At 54.4% G+C, this 14,180-nt stretch overlaps 1 protein-coding gene and 1 pseudogene across 1 annotated transcript; one reads left to right on the forward strand and one right to left on the reverse strand.

The window, feature by feature from the left end:
• Positions 1–2,048: 2,048 nt before the first annotated feature.
• ESRRA (estrogen related receptor alpha) lies at positions 2,049–13,802 on the reverse strand. The gene is made up of 7 exons (XM_066610257.1): positions 13,648–13,802; positions 8,194–8,539; positions 6,288–6,404; positions 4,540–4,665; positions 4,267–4,434; positions 3,790–4,059; positions 2,049–2,330 (listed from the first exon to the last, which is right to left on the reverse strand). The coding sequence occupies exons 2-7, from the start codon at positions 8,525–8,527 to the stop codon at positions 2,083–2,085; spliced, it is 1,263 nt and encodes a 420-aa protein (XP_066466354.1). The 5' UTR covers positions 8,528–8,539; positions 13,648–13,802; the 3' UTR covers positions 2,049–2,082.
• On the forward strand, positions 5,983–6,099 carry LOC136635315 (5S ribosomal RNA; annotated as a pseudogene).
• Positions 13,803–14,180: the final 378 nt, after the last annotated feature.

The raw sequence follows: 14,180 nt of genomic DNA on the forward strand, positions 1-14,180 counted from the left end.
GGAAGCGACCCACCCTTGTCCTCCCAGCCCCACTGCAGCCCCACAGAAAGACGACAGACAGCCCCTGATGGTTTGTTGAGGCCGTGGCGGCCTCATTTAATTTGTTCGGTAATAGAGCTCTCTAAGTATGTTTATGTATAGCGGCCTATGCACAGATCAGAAGTATTTATAATATGTACACACACATAATTTAATACAAAAAAAAGAAAAAATCCTCCTTTACGCTCCCCATTTCCCCACCTGCACCCTGGGCAAGGGAGGCTGCAGCCCCGCCCTGGGAAGGGGAGCTGGAAACGGGGTAGATTTTCTTTTGTCCTGCAACAAATATACAGTAAAATATTGCTATGTACACGGCTCTTAGCTTCAGCCATGCAGCCGCCCTCCTTGGTTTACTTGGGTCAGAAGGTATGGGGAGGAAGGGGTTTTTATTGCTTTGGGTAGAAGAGGGAGATGGCTTGATTGGTTTTTGAGGGAACGGGGTGCAGGGCTGGCCCAAAATATCCTGGGGGCGCATTAAATGCTTTCCCCCCAATACCTGTTGGTGCACTCAACCTCCATGGCACTTTCTCATCCTGTTCCCTGCATTTAGGAAAGAGAGAAGGGAACAGAAGGGCGGAAGTTGAGAAAGACACTCTAGCCCACCTTCCTCTTCTGTTCCATTCCCCTCTTTTCCAAAGCTAGGGAGCAGTGGAGATGGGCCAGGATGCAGAAGTGGGTGTGCCCACTACGCTGCAACCTGAGTGCCTTAGTCAGCCTCATGCATGGGCCGGCCCTGGTGGGGTGCGGGGGGGGGGGAGGGCTAGCATAACTGGCCATAGCATAACTCAGCCTCCGTTATGGCAGGTTGGGGAGTGATATCACACCTGAAAACACAAAAAAAAAAGCATTACTGCCTTTTTAAAAAACTATTGCTACTCAGGAACTTTTAAAGTGAAGGACCTTTGCTGGGTGCTACAGTCAAGGCCCTGCCTTGCCCTCACTGGGGATACAGGGGGCAGAACGGGATTCTGCCTCCTCAGCAGCAGCAGCCACCCCCTCCCCAAATTGCAAGGCAGGGTCCATGCAAAGCATAACGTAAGACACGGCACCCCCCTCCTCCTGCATCAGAGGGACCTTCCCCTCCCCAAGTGGTCTCACTTTATTAAATAATTTATTGCTTAAAAGTGATAATGTAACATTCCCAGAAGGAGGGAGAGAGAGAGACATTCTTTGTGGGGAGGGGGACAGAGTGAAAAGGGGGGCCCCATCCCCCCCCATTTTGTGAGAGGTGCCTAATGAACGACTGGAAAAAAAAAATACATAGCGTGTCATGTTTCCCCCTTCCCTTTCTTATTCAGGGATCCGTGAAGCTTTTCTTCTTCACCCCTTCTCCACCCCATTAAGGTGCATTTGGTTGGGCCCAGCCCAGGGGTGAACAGAAGGTGGAGTTTGGGGCAGGGGGAACAGATAGACACCCGTCCATAGCGCCATTTAAGACGGCTCGCTGCTCCTTGCTCCCCTGTCCTGTATTCCGGGGGCAACGACTCAGTTCCCATTCACGCAAACACACGCACAGGGGACATGTCAAGTCTTTTTTCCCTGCCTGCCCACCCCTTCCCCAGTTCCTCCCTCTCTCTCCCCTTCATGCCACACTAAGAAAATATGGCTTCCAAGCTAGGGCTACAGTAGCTATGACCCACCCGGCCCCCCACCCGCCCACCCACCCACCAGTTAATAAATTAAATTAAGATATGGCTTCTAGTGTGAATGTCAGAACGTCCTCTGCCTCCCTTACCCCCCTGCAGCAGCCCCTGCCGAAGGGCTGAGTGGTCTTTGATTCTGAGACCCGGAGCTTTTGTCCAAGCCTCCCCACTGGGTCCAAGTTTTGTCTCCTGTTTTTGTCCAAGCCTCAGTGCAAAGCAATGGGTGGTTTTTTTTTATGTCTGCGTTCGCTGAAATGTGTTAACGTCTGCAGAGGGGCAGCGGAAGGGACGGGAAACCCAGTCTGGGCCTTGCTCTGCTTCCCCCAACCCTACTCTCTGCAGGTCCGCACTGCCCCCCCTCCCCTCCCTGAATCCTGCCCCCCTCCCCGCCGCCTCGCGCTCAGTCCATCATGGCCTCCAGCATTTCCAGGAAAAGCTTATGCATGGGGACTTTGCCCTCCAACTTGAGGCTGTAGAAATGGTGGAGGACGCGGGTGGCCGTCTGACGCAGCAGCGGCAGGGTGAGGAGGAGGCGTCCGGCCCGGCGGGGCTCCTCCGGGCGCCGCGATGCTTCGTATTCCAGCAATGCCTCGTGCAGCATGTCCCGGAGCCGTTGCACGGCAGCCATGTCCTCTATGTGCACGGAGTCTGGAGGAGACGGGAACGGGTGATTGGGAGGGAGGAGAGGAGAACTTCACCACCAATGGCAGGAGGTATAGTATTTATATAGTGCTTTCTGGGTGCTTGGCACATATCCTTAAACAGTATGGTAAGGTAAATACTGTACTTATTATCCCCATTCTGCAGATGGGGAAGAGTAAGGCCGAGAGCCAGTGGCTTGCCCCAAGACCATTTGCTTAAGTCAATGGCACAGGTGAGCAATGAACCAGGGAAGCCCCCGGTCACAGCTTACTCCTTCCAACCACACCACTGCCCTCGTTCTTCCGCCACACAGAAACAGCCCACAGCCCTGGGGCAAGAACCTCCACAACTCTCCAAGGGTCTGGTGCACGTTAACAGCTCATCAACATAATACACCTGATGTGCTTTTGCACACTATACAAATGTGAGGGTGTTGCAACTGAAAACATTACTAAAGAATTCCACCATAATTTATTTCTCATCCTCCTGCTCTTTCCTCTGTTTCCCCCCCCCTTCTGACTCTCCCTCTCTCTACTGCATCTCCATCAGGACAAATGAGAATAGTAAAAATGGTTAAGGGGTTGGAGAAACTTCCTTAAAGGAGACAATGTTTGTGGCCTCTTAATTGCTTTCTTTCCCAAGCTTAGAGGGGATGTGATTGAGACTTATAAGATTATGTATGGTATAGAGAGAGCACTTTACTCTCTAGTGCCAGTGGTCCTCTAATGAAGCTGAGTGGCAGGATATTTAGAGACAAGGGGTTATAGTATTTCTTTGCACAGTGCACCATTGACCAGTGGAACTCCCTGCCACATGATGCAGGGGAAGGAAACAGGTGGCTTGAAAAGGAAGTTAGACAAAAAATCATAGAGAACAGCTCTCTCACTGGCTACTAGTCATGGCTACATCCCATTATAGTCAGTGGGGCTTACTCCCAGATAAGCATGGATAGGATTGCAGCCTCAGGTTGCAATCGTATCCACACTTTCCTGAGAGTAAGATCCATTGACTATGATGGGACTTACTTCTGAGTAGACAGGTACAATCGAGACTGGGCTCTCGATTACTTAAGATTTGATTTTGATGCATGGGGGATGTTAAAAATTCTCTTACTTGATGATGTCGCTTCCGGTCATGACATCACTTCCAGGTTAGTGACATCACTTCTAGTGGGCCCCGACAGACTGTTACTCTAAAAAGTGGGTCCCACTGTTGAAATGTTTGAGAACCACTAGTCTAGACAATCGGCTATAACTAAGAAAGCAGAACTAGAAATCAGTAACAGCCCAATACTATCCACACTTTCCTGGGAATAAGCCGCATTGACTCTAATGGGACTTCTGAGGATTGGGCTGTGTGTGATCTAGTAAGAAACCTTCAGAGCTGGGCAGGCAAAATATTTCACTAACTGCATAGCTCTAGTTGTGAGGTTATTGACACCGATCCTAGCGTGATATTGACTCACCCGAGTTGGCGAGGGCCAAGGCCTTCAGTAGCACGTACTCTTCGCGCTCCAGGCGCAGGGCACGATATTTACGCACCAGCTGCAGAACCACCCCGCTCAGCTCCAGCAACCCTGCCGCCCGGGCCGCCTCCTCGTCCAGGGCAAAGTCTTCCGCAAAGACGATCTCGTCCTCGCAGGGCAGGGAACGCCACGCGACCCCCAGCAGCAAGACCTCCAACCACACACTCTGCAGCACAGACATCTGGTCCGCCAAGGACAGGGCCGGAAAACCTGTGCTCAGGGGAACAGAAGCCGCAAAAGATGGGCAAACGCTGCCTTACGGAAGGGAAGCTGGCACTGTGCCAAGTGCATTATGGGAAGGGGAAGAGCCACAACGTGGCCGTAGAAGGCTGTGTGGGTCAGCGGCTAAATCCACCCCATGTTTAACAGCTGTCTCTGCCACAGATCCACAGGCACAGCCTTGGGCAACTCACTCACCTGGGATGTTTTTGGCCCAACCTATGATGACCACGATCTCCCGGTCGGCCAGATCACACAGGGTGCTTGCTGCCTTGGCGGGCCCATCAGGAAGCGAGGGATCAGGCATGGCGTACAGCTTTTCGGGTTCGGCCACGAGCAAATGTGACACCATGGTGTTCATCGGAGCTGGGGGACAGACAGAAAATGGAGTGAGGCAGGTGTCAGAGGGGGCCGCGCACCCCAGTTCCTCCTCCTTCCTTAAACGCTGCCGGGAACATATTTCCGCCTCACCTGGTTTCTTGGCAGTCGCTGTGGCAATCTGCGGGGTGACAAAGGTGCTGGGGTAGGTGGCCCCTTCCACGTCGGGCCGGCGCTTGTACTTCTGGCGCCCTCCTCGCACCCGGTCCAGGCGTACCCCTGAAGCATTGATCAGGGGATGGGGGAGAGGAGACAATTGAGAGAAGACACGAGCATCTTAAGCACTGCAGTTTTCTCCTGTGTTGAACCTCAAAAGGCAGGTGGTGGGCTTTGATCCCACCCAAGTGCTACCTACACCCCCCTTGCCCTTCCTTTGCTTGCCATCTAGGCTGATGAAGAATTTGGTAGGACTCCAAAGCCTGGGGCATTTGGTGGGCTGCTGTGAGATACAGGAAGCTGGACTAGATGGGCCTATGGCCTGCTCCAGTGGGGCTGTTCTTATGTTCTTAACTACAATTCCCAGGAAGCCTTGCAGGTCTCTTGTTATCTGGTGTGCTCCCTGGGGCATTTGGTGGGCTGCTGTGAGATACAGGAAGCTGGACTAGATGGGCCTATGGCCTGCTCCAGTGGGGCTGTTCTTATGTTCTTAACTACAATTCCCAGGAAGCCTTGCAGGTCTCTTGTTATCTGGTGTGCTCCCTGGGGCATTTGGTGGGCCGCTGTGAGATACAGGAAGCTGGACTAGATGGGCCTGTGGCCTGATCCAGTGGGGCTGTTCTTATGTTCTTAAACTACAATTCCCAGGAGGCCTTGCAGGTCTCTTGTTATCTGGTGTGCTCCCTGGGGCATCTGGTGGGCCGCTGTGAGATACAGGAAGCTGGACTAGATGGGCCTATGGCCTGATCCAGCAGGGCTGTTCTTATGTTCTTAACTACAATTCCCAGGAAGCCTTGCAGGTCTTCTTGTTGTCTGGTGTACTCCCTGGGGCATTTGGTGGGTCGCTGTGAGATACAGGAAGCTGGACCAGATGGGCCTATGGCCTGATCCAGTGGGGCTGTTCTTATGTTCTTAAACTACAATTCCCAGGAGGCCTTGCAGGTCTCCTGTTATCTGGTGCGCTCCTTGGGGCATTTGGTGGGCCGCTGTGAGATACAGGAAGCTGGACTAGGTGGGCCTATGGCCTGACCCAGTGGGGCTGTTCTTATGTTCTTAAAGCCTGCAGCTTAAGCCCTTGTGATTTTCAGTCTGGACCCCCTCAAAGCATTTACCCCTCTTCGGATTGTGGGTTTTTCTTCTAACACAACCCCAGATGATTTTGATGAGACGCCGCATGCCTTACCCTGTCTAGGTGCTGCCCCACCCACTTCCAGCTCCTAGAATACAGTCAATGTTTCAGGGGAAATTGTTCCTGACATTTCTAAAATAATGCATGGTGTAGAGGGCATTTTTCTCCCTCTCTGACAGTCCCCTCCCTCTCAGGCAGGGGTCCTCTGATGAAGCTGACTGGGAAAGGTAGGTGGGAGTGACGCGGGGGCATCATGCAACTGTTACCCTGCACATGCCCGATCTCATCTGATCTCGGAAGCTAAGCAGGGTCAGGCCTGGTCAGTACTTGGATGGGAGACCGCCTGGGAATACCGGGTGCTGTAGGCTTATACCGTAGTCCTTCGAGACTGAAGGTTGCCAACCATTGGGCCAGGCCTCTCCCCACCTCTGCCTCACCCTCCAAACCCGTCTTCATTCTCTGCTCCCATTCTCCGAGAATCACTCCCATTTTCTGTGTGCATCCCCTGACCTTCATCCTGGTTGCCCCACTGGAGGTTTTGCCCCCGAGCCCGTACCTTCCTTGAGCATGCCCACACGCAGGCACTTGGTGAATCGACACGCCTGGCAGGCCTTCCGACGCCGCTTCGTGATCTCGCACTCGTTCGTGGCCGGACAGCTATACTCAATGCTGCCTGGTGGAGGGAAGCAGAAGTGAGCAGTTTTGGAAAGGCACGAGGAAGAATTCCCTAATGCAGCTGTTCCCAAACTTATTGGCAACAGGACCCACTTTCTAAAATGATACGCTATCAAGACCCACTTAGCTTTATGAAACTTTTTTTTAAAGCTTTATCAGTCACTCAAGCCTCTGTTTGTATCCTTTCAACTACGGCAGCCCACCTTCTGGAGTGTTCGTTGAGCTCCACATTCATCGGATTAAGACCCTTCTGGTGGTCTTGCATTCCCTGTTGCCTGGCCTTCAATGGGAGCCAAGGCACATTTGCCTACTCACGAGTAAACATGGACGTGCAGCTCAGTTTCACTTCCCACTGGGCTTCAGCAATACATTTTCCTTGTCGGTTTCACGCCCCTCCAGAAATCCGGTCATGGCCCACCGGTGGGTCGCAACCCACCGTTTAAGAACTGCTACCCGAAAGGGAAGAGCTGTCCAGCACTGGAACCTCCAGTGAGCCCTCCCTCACTGGAGGTTTGCAAGCAGAGGTTGGATGGGCACCTGCCAGGGATGCTGTAGTCACCTGCACTGGCAGGGGGTTGGACTAGATGCCCTCAATGGTCCTCTCCCACTGGGTGGTTCTATGTGACACCACCGCAAAGGGGCTGGAGAAAGAGCAGGGGTAAGAAATCTCAGCTGGCCCTGTGGAGCACTCTGGAGATAGCTCAGGGCCTGGATCAAGCCAGTACAATGTAGCAATTAAAAGGATCAGCGTGTTCACATATTACGCTTGTCCCCAGGTGCAGATTGCCTGAATCCCACCTCTTTCGGTGTGAATCATTGGGCTTCTTTAGAAGCCAGATTCAGCACACCTTTACACTGAATGGCCTGTGTGAAGAACGAGACGCAGACTGACCATAAAAGAGGGTGCACAGACTTTTACAGCACGACCCTATGCCCGATGGCTCCTAACCAAGAATGCTTCTGGGCGTGGTCAAATTCGCACCCGCTTCCCTGGCGATCAGAGAAGCCTAATGACATCTGGAAGGTGACAACTCTGTGGGAGCCCAGGTCTGGACTGCTGAGATCCCCGTCTGAGGGCATTCTATGCATTTTTCCTCCGATCTGCACCCAGGTATTTCAAGGTCCAAGCCTTTTCCAGAGCCTCCCGGTTTCGTTCCTCTGTTCGCAAGCCTCCCTCCCATTTTAATAAACTCCTTTTTCACATGTCTGAATCCTCCTCCTGCTGGCTGCGTGGAGGAATTCAGCCAGAGATTTGCACCGGTGTTCTTGGTTACACGCTGCCAGAATTCAGGGGAAATTTTCTGTGCGGTTGGGGAGGGGGGAACATGGTGACTTTTTCTTTGCCAGCCTTTGCCCTCATGATCGCGGGGGGGGGGGGTTCTTCATTGCTTTGGCCCTGGGATCGGGACAGATCCGGGGAAAGTTGAGGAGCAGGCCCCAGCTTCAGGGTTCCCACCATCTGTCACCAAAGGTTCTGATCACATCAGCCCTGATCCAGACGGGGGAAGCAGATCAACGAAAGGTCCGCAACGGACAGCGTTTAAGGAAGTACATCCTCACCCAACACATGATTCGAGTTTTGGAACTTCCCCTGCTACAAAATGAGGCGATGATCCTTCGCTGGATCGGGTCAGAGGTTCAGCTAGCCCAATGTCAAAGAGCTTGGCGCTTGGCTCCAAGATCTTTCAAATCCCCTCCCCTAGTAGACCACTTTGACCCCTTTCCCTGCCATTCTAAAGGGGGATCCAGGGAACTAAAACCAGAAGGCCCACAGCGGTGATTCTTACCTTGGATGGTTCGCTTGAAGAAAGCTTTGCAGGCCTCGCAGGACGCCACGCCGTAGTGGTACCCAGAGGCCACGTCCCCGCACACCAAGCACAGCCTCTTGGGCATGGAACTCAACATGTACTTGCCCCGCCCCGGGGGCTCGTCTGCGTCATCGTCATGGCGGCGGCGGGGTGCTCCCGTCCCAGCGGGCAGCGTCCCTGCGGTCTCAAGCTCTTGCGGGGGCCCGCTGGCACTGGTGTCGGATGACCCGCTGGGGCTGTGCTGGGCAAGGCTGTCTGGGGAGGCAGGTTCTGTCTTGATGAAGAATTCAGCTCGGCGGTCCCGGGACGACATGGCTGGGGGGGGCTGTGGGGTGGGAGAAAGCACATTGCGGATTCTAGGAGGATAATAGACAGACCCCACCGGACAGCAGGTGGGCACAGTTTCTTGACTCCCATTTTGTAGGGATGAAAAACCACAACAAAAAGGATGGTCCGTCCCCCCCAAACAGGCCAGGACAGTGTAGAGCAAGGGTGTCAAATATAAGGTCCACGGGCTGGATCTGGCCCCCAGAAGTTCTTTATTGGGCTCTCCCAGCACCACCATCAGCTGCTCTCAGCTGCTGAGCTGTTCTGAGGTGTCACTGCTGAAATCGCTACCCACATGACAATTGGGCTCTCCCATATCTTGAACATAGGATCGAGATTTGCTTATTTTCTCTTCTGCCATTTGCAGCTAAAGAGCTCCTAAGTGCTAAAAAAAAGTGCTTATCTCTGGTCATCGCCTGCTTAATGATGTCACTTCCTGCTTAATGACATCACTTCCGACCCTCAGCAGGCATCATGAATGTTATTTGCTCCCCCCCCCATAAGAAACACATTTGATACCCCTGGTGTAGTGGTTCGGGAATTGGACATAGACCTGGAAGATCCAGGTTCAAATCCCCGCTCAGCCATGAAACTTCCTGGGTGACCTTGAGCCAGTCACTCTCTCTCTCTCAGCCTCACGTACCTTATAAGGCTGTTGTGAGGACAAAAGGAAGGGAGGGACTATGTAAACCACCCTGAGCTCCTTGTTGGAAGGGTGATATAAAAATATAATATAATACAATACACAGGCATGTGCCACTTAACAACTGTTCGCTTAACAACAGACCGAATATATGACAATGGTCAAAGCACAATAAAGATGCTCTTAATAAGGCAATCGCATCTCCATAGCCTGAAACAGAGTGTCTGTTTACACACACACACACACACACACACACACACACACACACTGTTTACACACATGAGAAGAAGTCTATCTCCACTAGCCTGTGCAGCCAGCTAGTGTCTGGCAGGGCGTGTCTGTTGACACAACAAAGGCAATAGACTGGACTGAACATTCACTTAATGACTTAATTGCATTACAACGGGGATAGGAGAACGTATCCCCGTCGTTAAGTGGCACGCACCTCTGATACAATATAAGAAAGCTTGGAGAGGACATGAGGATTGGGTTTTGTGCAAAAGAACTGTAAACTTAGTAACACGGCTACAAACCCGTGACTGCCTTCAGGCTCTATTTTTTCCTGGCTCTAGTCAGTGGGTCTCGGTGGGTGAATAAAACCAAAGTGAATTTTGCAACCTCCTGGGCTACACATCCCTAGTACCGGAGACTGCACTGAGAGCAAGAACGGAATGGATGGAGGAACCCGTGACTTCAGCCAGTAAGGCACCGGTCCGTCTCGAATGGCAGAAGATATTTTCTCCCTTTGGGTATACTGTTCACATGTTCAACTACCCCTGGATGCACGTGTGTACCTGGGGCACGTTTACAGGTGCTGTCCCCAAGTACATGTTTTTGAGTGAAGAACTGTACCCAGGTTCATTTCTACAGACTGACCACCTGTAGACACTTGTACCCCGACTGTACCTGGGCTGAACAGAACGTGTGAACAACTGTACAATTCAACGTGTGAACAGCTCCATATATACGTGTATTATTAAAAACATGTTTAACACCTTCAGCTCGTTCCTTATGAAATTAAACGGCAGCTCACCAAGACACATCTCCAAAAGAATAGATAATTCATCAAACCAATTAAAAACAAGGGTCGTTTCTGATCCAGACGGCTCCAGGATGGGGTCCGTGATCACGAGGAGGATTTGGAAAATTATAAATAAGCTCTGTCATGCCACCCCAGAGCCTGCCCAGCCAATCGAGGGCGTGGGTGTGTTTTTCACGGGTCAGCCAGTCACTCACGGATTGGAGACCAGCATGGAAGCCTCGGGACCGGGAACATTCGCCAGTCGGGGAGAGAGTGCTCGTCGGCCTGCAGAACTGGGGCAGGTTGCAGGGAGGAGGGCAGCACAAGTTCATTTGTCAACCTGAGTTGGGGGGGCAGGAAGTTGCCTCTTAACCCTGCCAGCCCAATTTGGGGACCATGTCAATGACAAGCCACAGAACTGCAGGTCTAGTCTCAAGGCCAGTGATCAATTTGGGGAGCTGCCCCCCACCCCAATCCAATCGCCATAATGGGAGGCGGCACCCACTATGTTGCTATTCACTCTGTTAAGTAGGCCAATACAAGGTGTCGCTCTGGGGTAGCCAATCAGGGCTGTTTGCCCTCGTTCAAACACACCAGGACAAAGTCTTGGGTCACCAGTCAGGACCCCTGCTCTAATTCACACAGCGCAAGCCACTGTCCTTGGGTAGCCAATCAGGACCCCTGCCCTAATTCACACAGGGCAAGCCACCATCCTTGGGTAGCTAATCGGGACCCCTGCCGTAATTCACACAGGGTAAGCCACCATCCTTGGGTAGCCAATCGGGACCCCTGCCATAATTCACACAGGGTAAGCCACCATCCTTGGGTAGCTAATCGGGACCCCTGCCCTAATTCACACAGTGCAAGCCACCATCCTTGGGTAGCTAATCGGGACCCCTGCCATAATTCACACAGGGTAAGCCACCATCCTTGGGTAGCCAATCAGGACCCCAACCCTGATTCACAGAGGGGCAAACCACACTCCTTGGGTAGCCAATCAGGACCCCAACCCTGATTCACAGAGGGCAAGCCAATCAGGGCTCCTTGCCCAAACTCACACAGCCCCACGGCACGGTCCCTAAATAGCCAATTAGGATCTCTAGGCCTGATTCATCCAGGCTAAACCACACACTGACTCCAGAACTTGCCCTAAAATCTCCATCTTTCTGCCGTCTTCCTGCACGTCTGCAGGGGGGCAGCATCCCTCCTGGGACTGGTTCTGCCGTGCAGGCCTACAAGCCCCATCCAATCCCCACTTACTGCCACCGTCACCAGTTCCTGGCACGTGGCCACAAAAGCAGAGCGGCCTCAAGGTCACTCCAGGGAGATCCAGTCGGGCACCCTGGCAAAGGCTCGAGGTGGCACAAACCCCACCCACCCCCCACTGTGCACTTCTTTGGAGGTAGCAACATTCCGGGAGTCTAGGAGTTAACGATAAACACTCCCTGGACAGGAATAGCCTCTTGGCTCAGCAATCTGAAATCTTCCCCCCCCCACCTTTCAATGCAACAAGGATTAACCCCCCCTCCACACACACTCACACACCACCCTGAATTGCCCCCCTCCCAAACAATTAACACCACAGGAAGAAGATAAGGGTCACGGAAGGATTATTTGGAATAGGCCGACTGCTCAGCTTGACCTCCTGGTGCCCGTCGGGCACTGCATCCATTCGGAGGGCAGCAGCACCCCACAATCTCAGAGGTCCTTACCAGCAAATCTAAGCCCCCACCACCACCACCACCACTCCTACACACATGCACATGTTTTGGCATTCCCCCCCATACTAAACTGAAGGTTTTTTCTGCTACAAATGAGAAAGACAAACCCCTTAAGATTTTGGAAAAAAGTGGCACCCCTCTCCAGAGCCCAGATGAAAGCCCCCCCCCCTTAGAGCCAATAGCTCTGCAAGGGGGGGGCTGAGGACGGGACAACAACTGCAATATGAACTAATGTTTTAAAAAAAAGTGGACAGTTTGTGGCTGAGCTGAGTTTTGTCCCATGTCTCAAACCACACCAAACTGCCTGGCACCAGCATAACATCCGAGGGCAACGTGCTCGACTGGGCAGGCTCCCGCACGCCAGGCTGTTCTATCACCCACTCCCCCTGCACATCACCCTGCTCCCCCTCCCCAGTGTCTCTAGCCACCAGACTCCCTTCCCCACTTTGCCAGGCTAGTCACAAGACCTTTGTCCCATTTGCACTGGTCTCTCACCCCTTACCCAATCGGGGCCGGGAGTGACGTTTGATGAAAGGGGGGGGGGTGCCTGCACACAAGAGGAAGGGCTCCTTTGCCCAACTTTCTCCCACCCCGCCACACACCCCTGTTTAGCCCAGGGCCATCCGCCAAAAAGCATGCAGGTTTTGAGCCAAACTTTCTTGCGCTCCCAGGTCGAGGTGCAAAAATAGAGGACGGGGCGTGAAAAGCACTTGCGCCAGAGTATGGAAAGTGAAATCAGGAGCTGCCCTGCCTAGCCACTGCCTGCCCCCACACCCACAAGCTCACACCCCACTCCCTGCCCCACCAACAGCCATGTTTCCATCAGACCCCACCAGAGGCACTTTCTTGTGCAAAACTGTGACCGTGACCTTTGACCCGCCTGCTTCTGCCACTGCTCTAGATGACTCCCCTTCCCTGCGTCCCACAGTGCCCCCTTGCGGCCTCGCAGCAGCACCGTGGGAGGGGGAGAGACTACCCAAGCCTGTCTGTCACACGCACCCTCGTGCACAGGAGTTTGCTACGGGCGCACAAGTCCTTGTTTACCATCTGTGAAGACATTTGCTTGCCCCACAGCAGAAGGGACAGCCTCGTGCCCATCACCATCATCTGCTTCTCCCAACACGGCCTGTCCGCCCACGATGGTGAAAACATGGGTGTGCTCCTCGTGCGCTTGGCCTCTCACTTTGCGGCTATGCAAGCAGGCTCTCTGTCTCTCTTGCACCTTACCCAAGCAGGCCTGGGCGCCTGTGCCATGCAAACACCACGGCCTGCCCAGGTTGTGCCACGCACCACCTTCCTGGTGCGCATAGGTTGTGCGCCACCGTCCACCGGTTGCGCCGGCACGCAAACCACGCGTGCCGGCACGCGATCCACTTGTGCAAACCTGCCCTGCAGCCTTGGCACGACAGTGCCCGCACTAGAGCCCTCGTGTCACTTCACGGTGAGGCCGGAGCGCTCCCCCACAGCCACGCGCATGATTTGTAGACGTGCCGACACACCGAGCCACACTGTGTGGGAGTCCTGGCGCACTTGATGTGTTCCTGCCTGAGCCCCCCTCCCTCCCCCCCGTGGCTGCTCCTGGGTGGGGGCACCCCAGCCCCCCCGGGCCCCCTGCCTGGGCGCCTGCAGCCCGTGCCCCCCTGCACCACCCACCCTCCCTGATCCAGCCACATGGGGCTGATTTGGGGGTGGGGGCTCCCCAGCGCCCCCCAGGCACTGACCTTGGCTGCAGACAAGGGCACTGCTGCTGCCGCCGCTGCTGCCGCTGCCGGGGGCGGCTCAGTGGCCCCGCGCGCCGGGGACCGGCCGGGCCATAGGCGGGCGCCGCGCGCTGGCTCCAGGCTCCGGCTGTAGGACACAAAAGGACATCGCAGCCCACTTCCTAGTCGGCTTCCTCCAGCTGGCGGGGGCGGGGCCTGCGCGCAGTATGCAAAGCAGGGGGCGGGGCTCGCCCCTGCCCGGACCGGGGCGCGCGCTGCAGGCGGCGGCGGCGGCAGCGCCGGGCGCGCTCGCAAGGCTGGCCCCCCCGGGTGCACCGCTGCACCCCTCCAGCCCCCTGGGAGCCCAGTGGGGGCAGGGGAGGGGAGGAAGCCTTTCAGGCTGCGCCCTCCCCGCTCAAGGTCACCCAGGAGAAGGAGCCTGGGCAGCCTGAACAGGGCTCCGCAGAGCCTCCCCGTGCAGGAGTAGTCTATCCGGGATCCTAAGTGGCTGGGGAAGACACACACACACACCTGCACTTGGACATGTTTCTGAT

The sequence above is a fragment of the Tiliqua scincoides genome, chromosome 15 (genome assembly GCF_035046505.1).
Source record: "Tiliqua scincoides isolate rTilSci1 chromosome 15, rTilSci1.hap2, whole genome shotgun sequence".
In the NCBI taxonomy this organism is placed as follows: Eukaryota; Metazoa; Chordata; class Lepidosauria; order Squamata; family Scincidae; genus Tiliqua; species Tiliqua scincoides.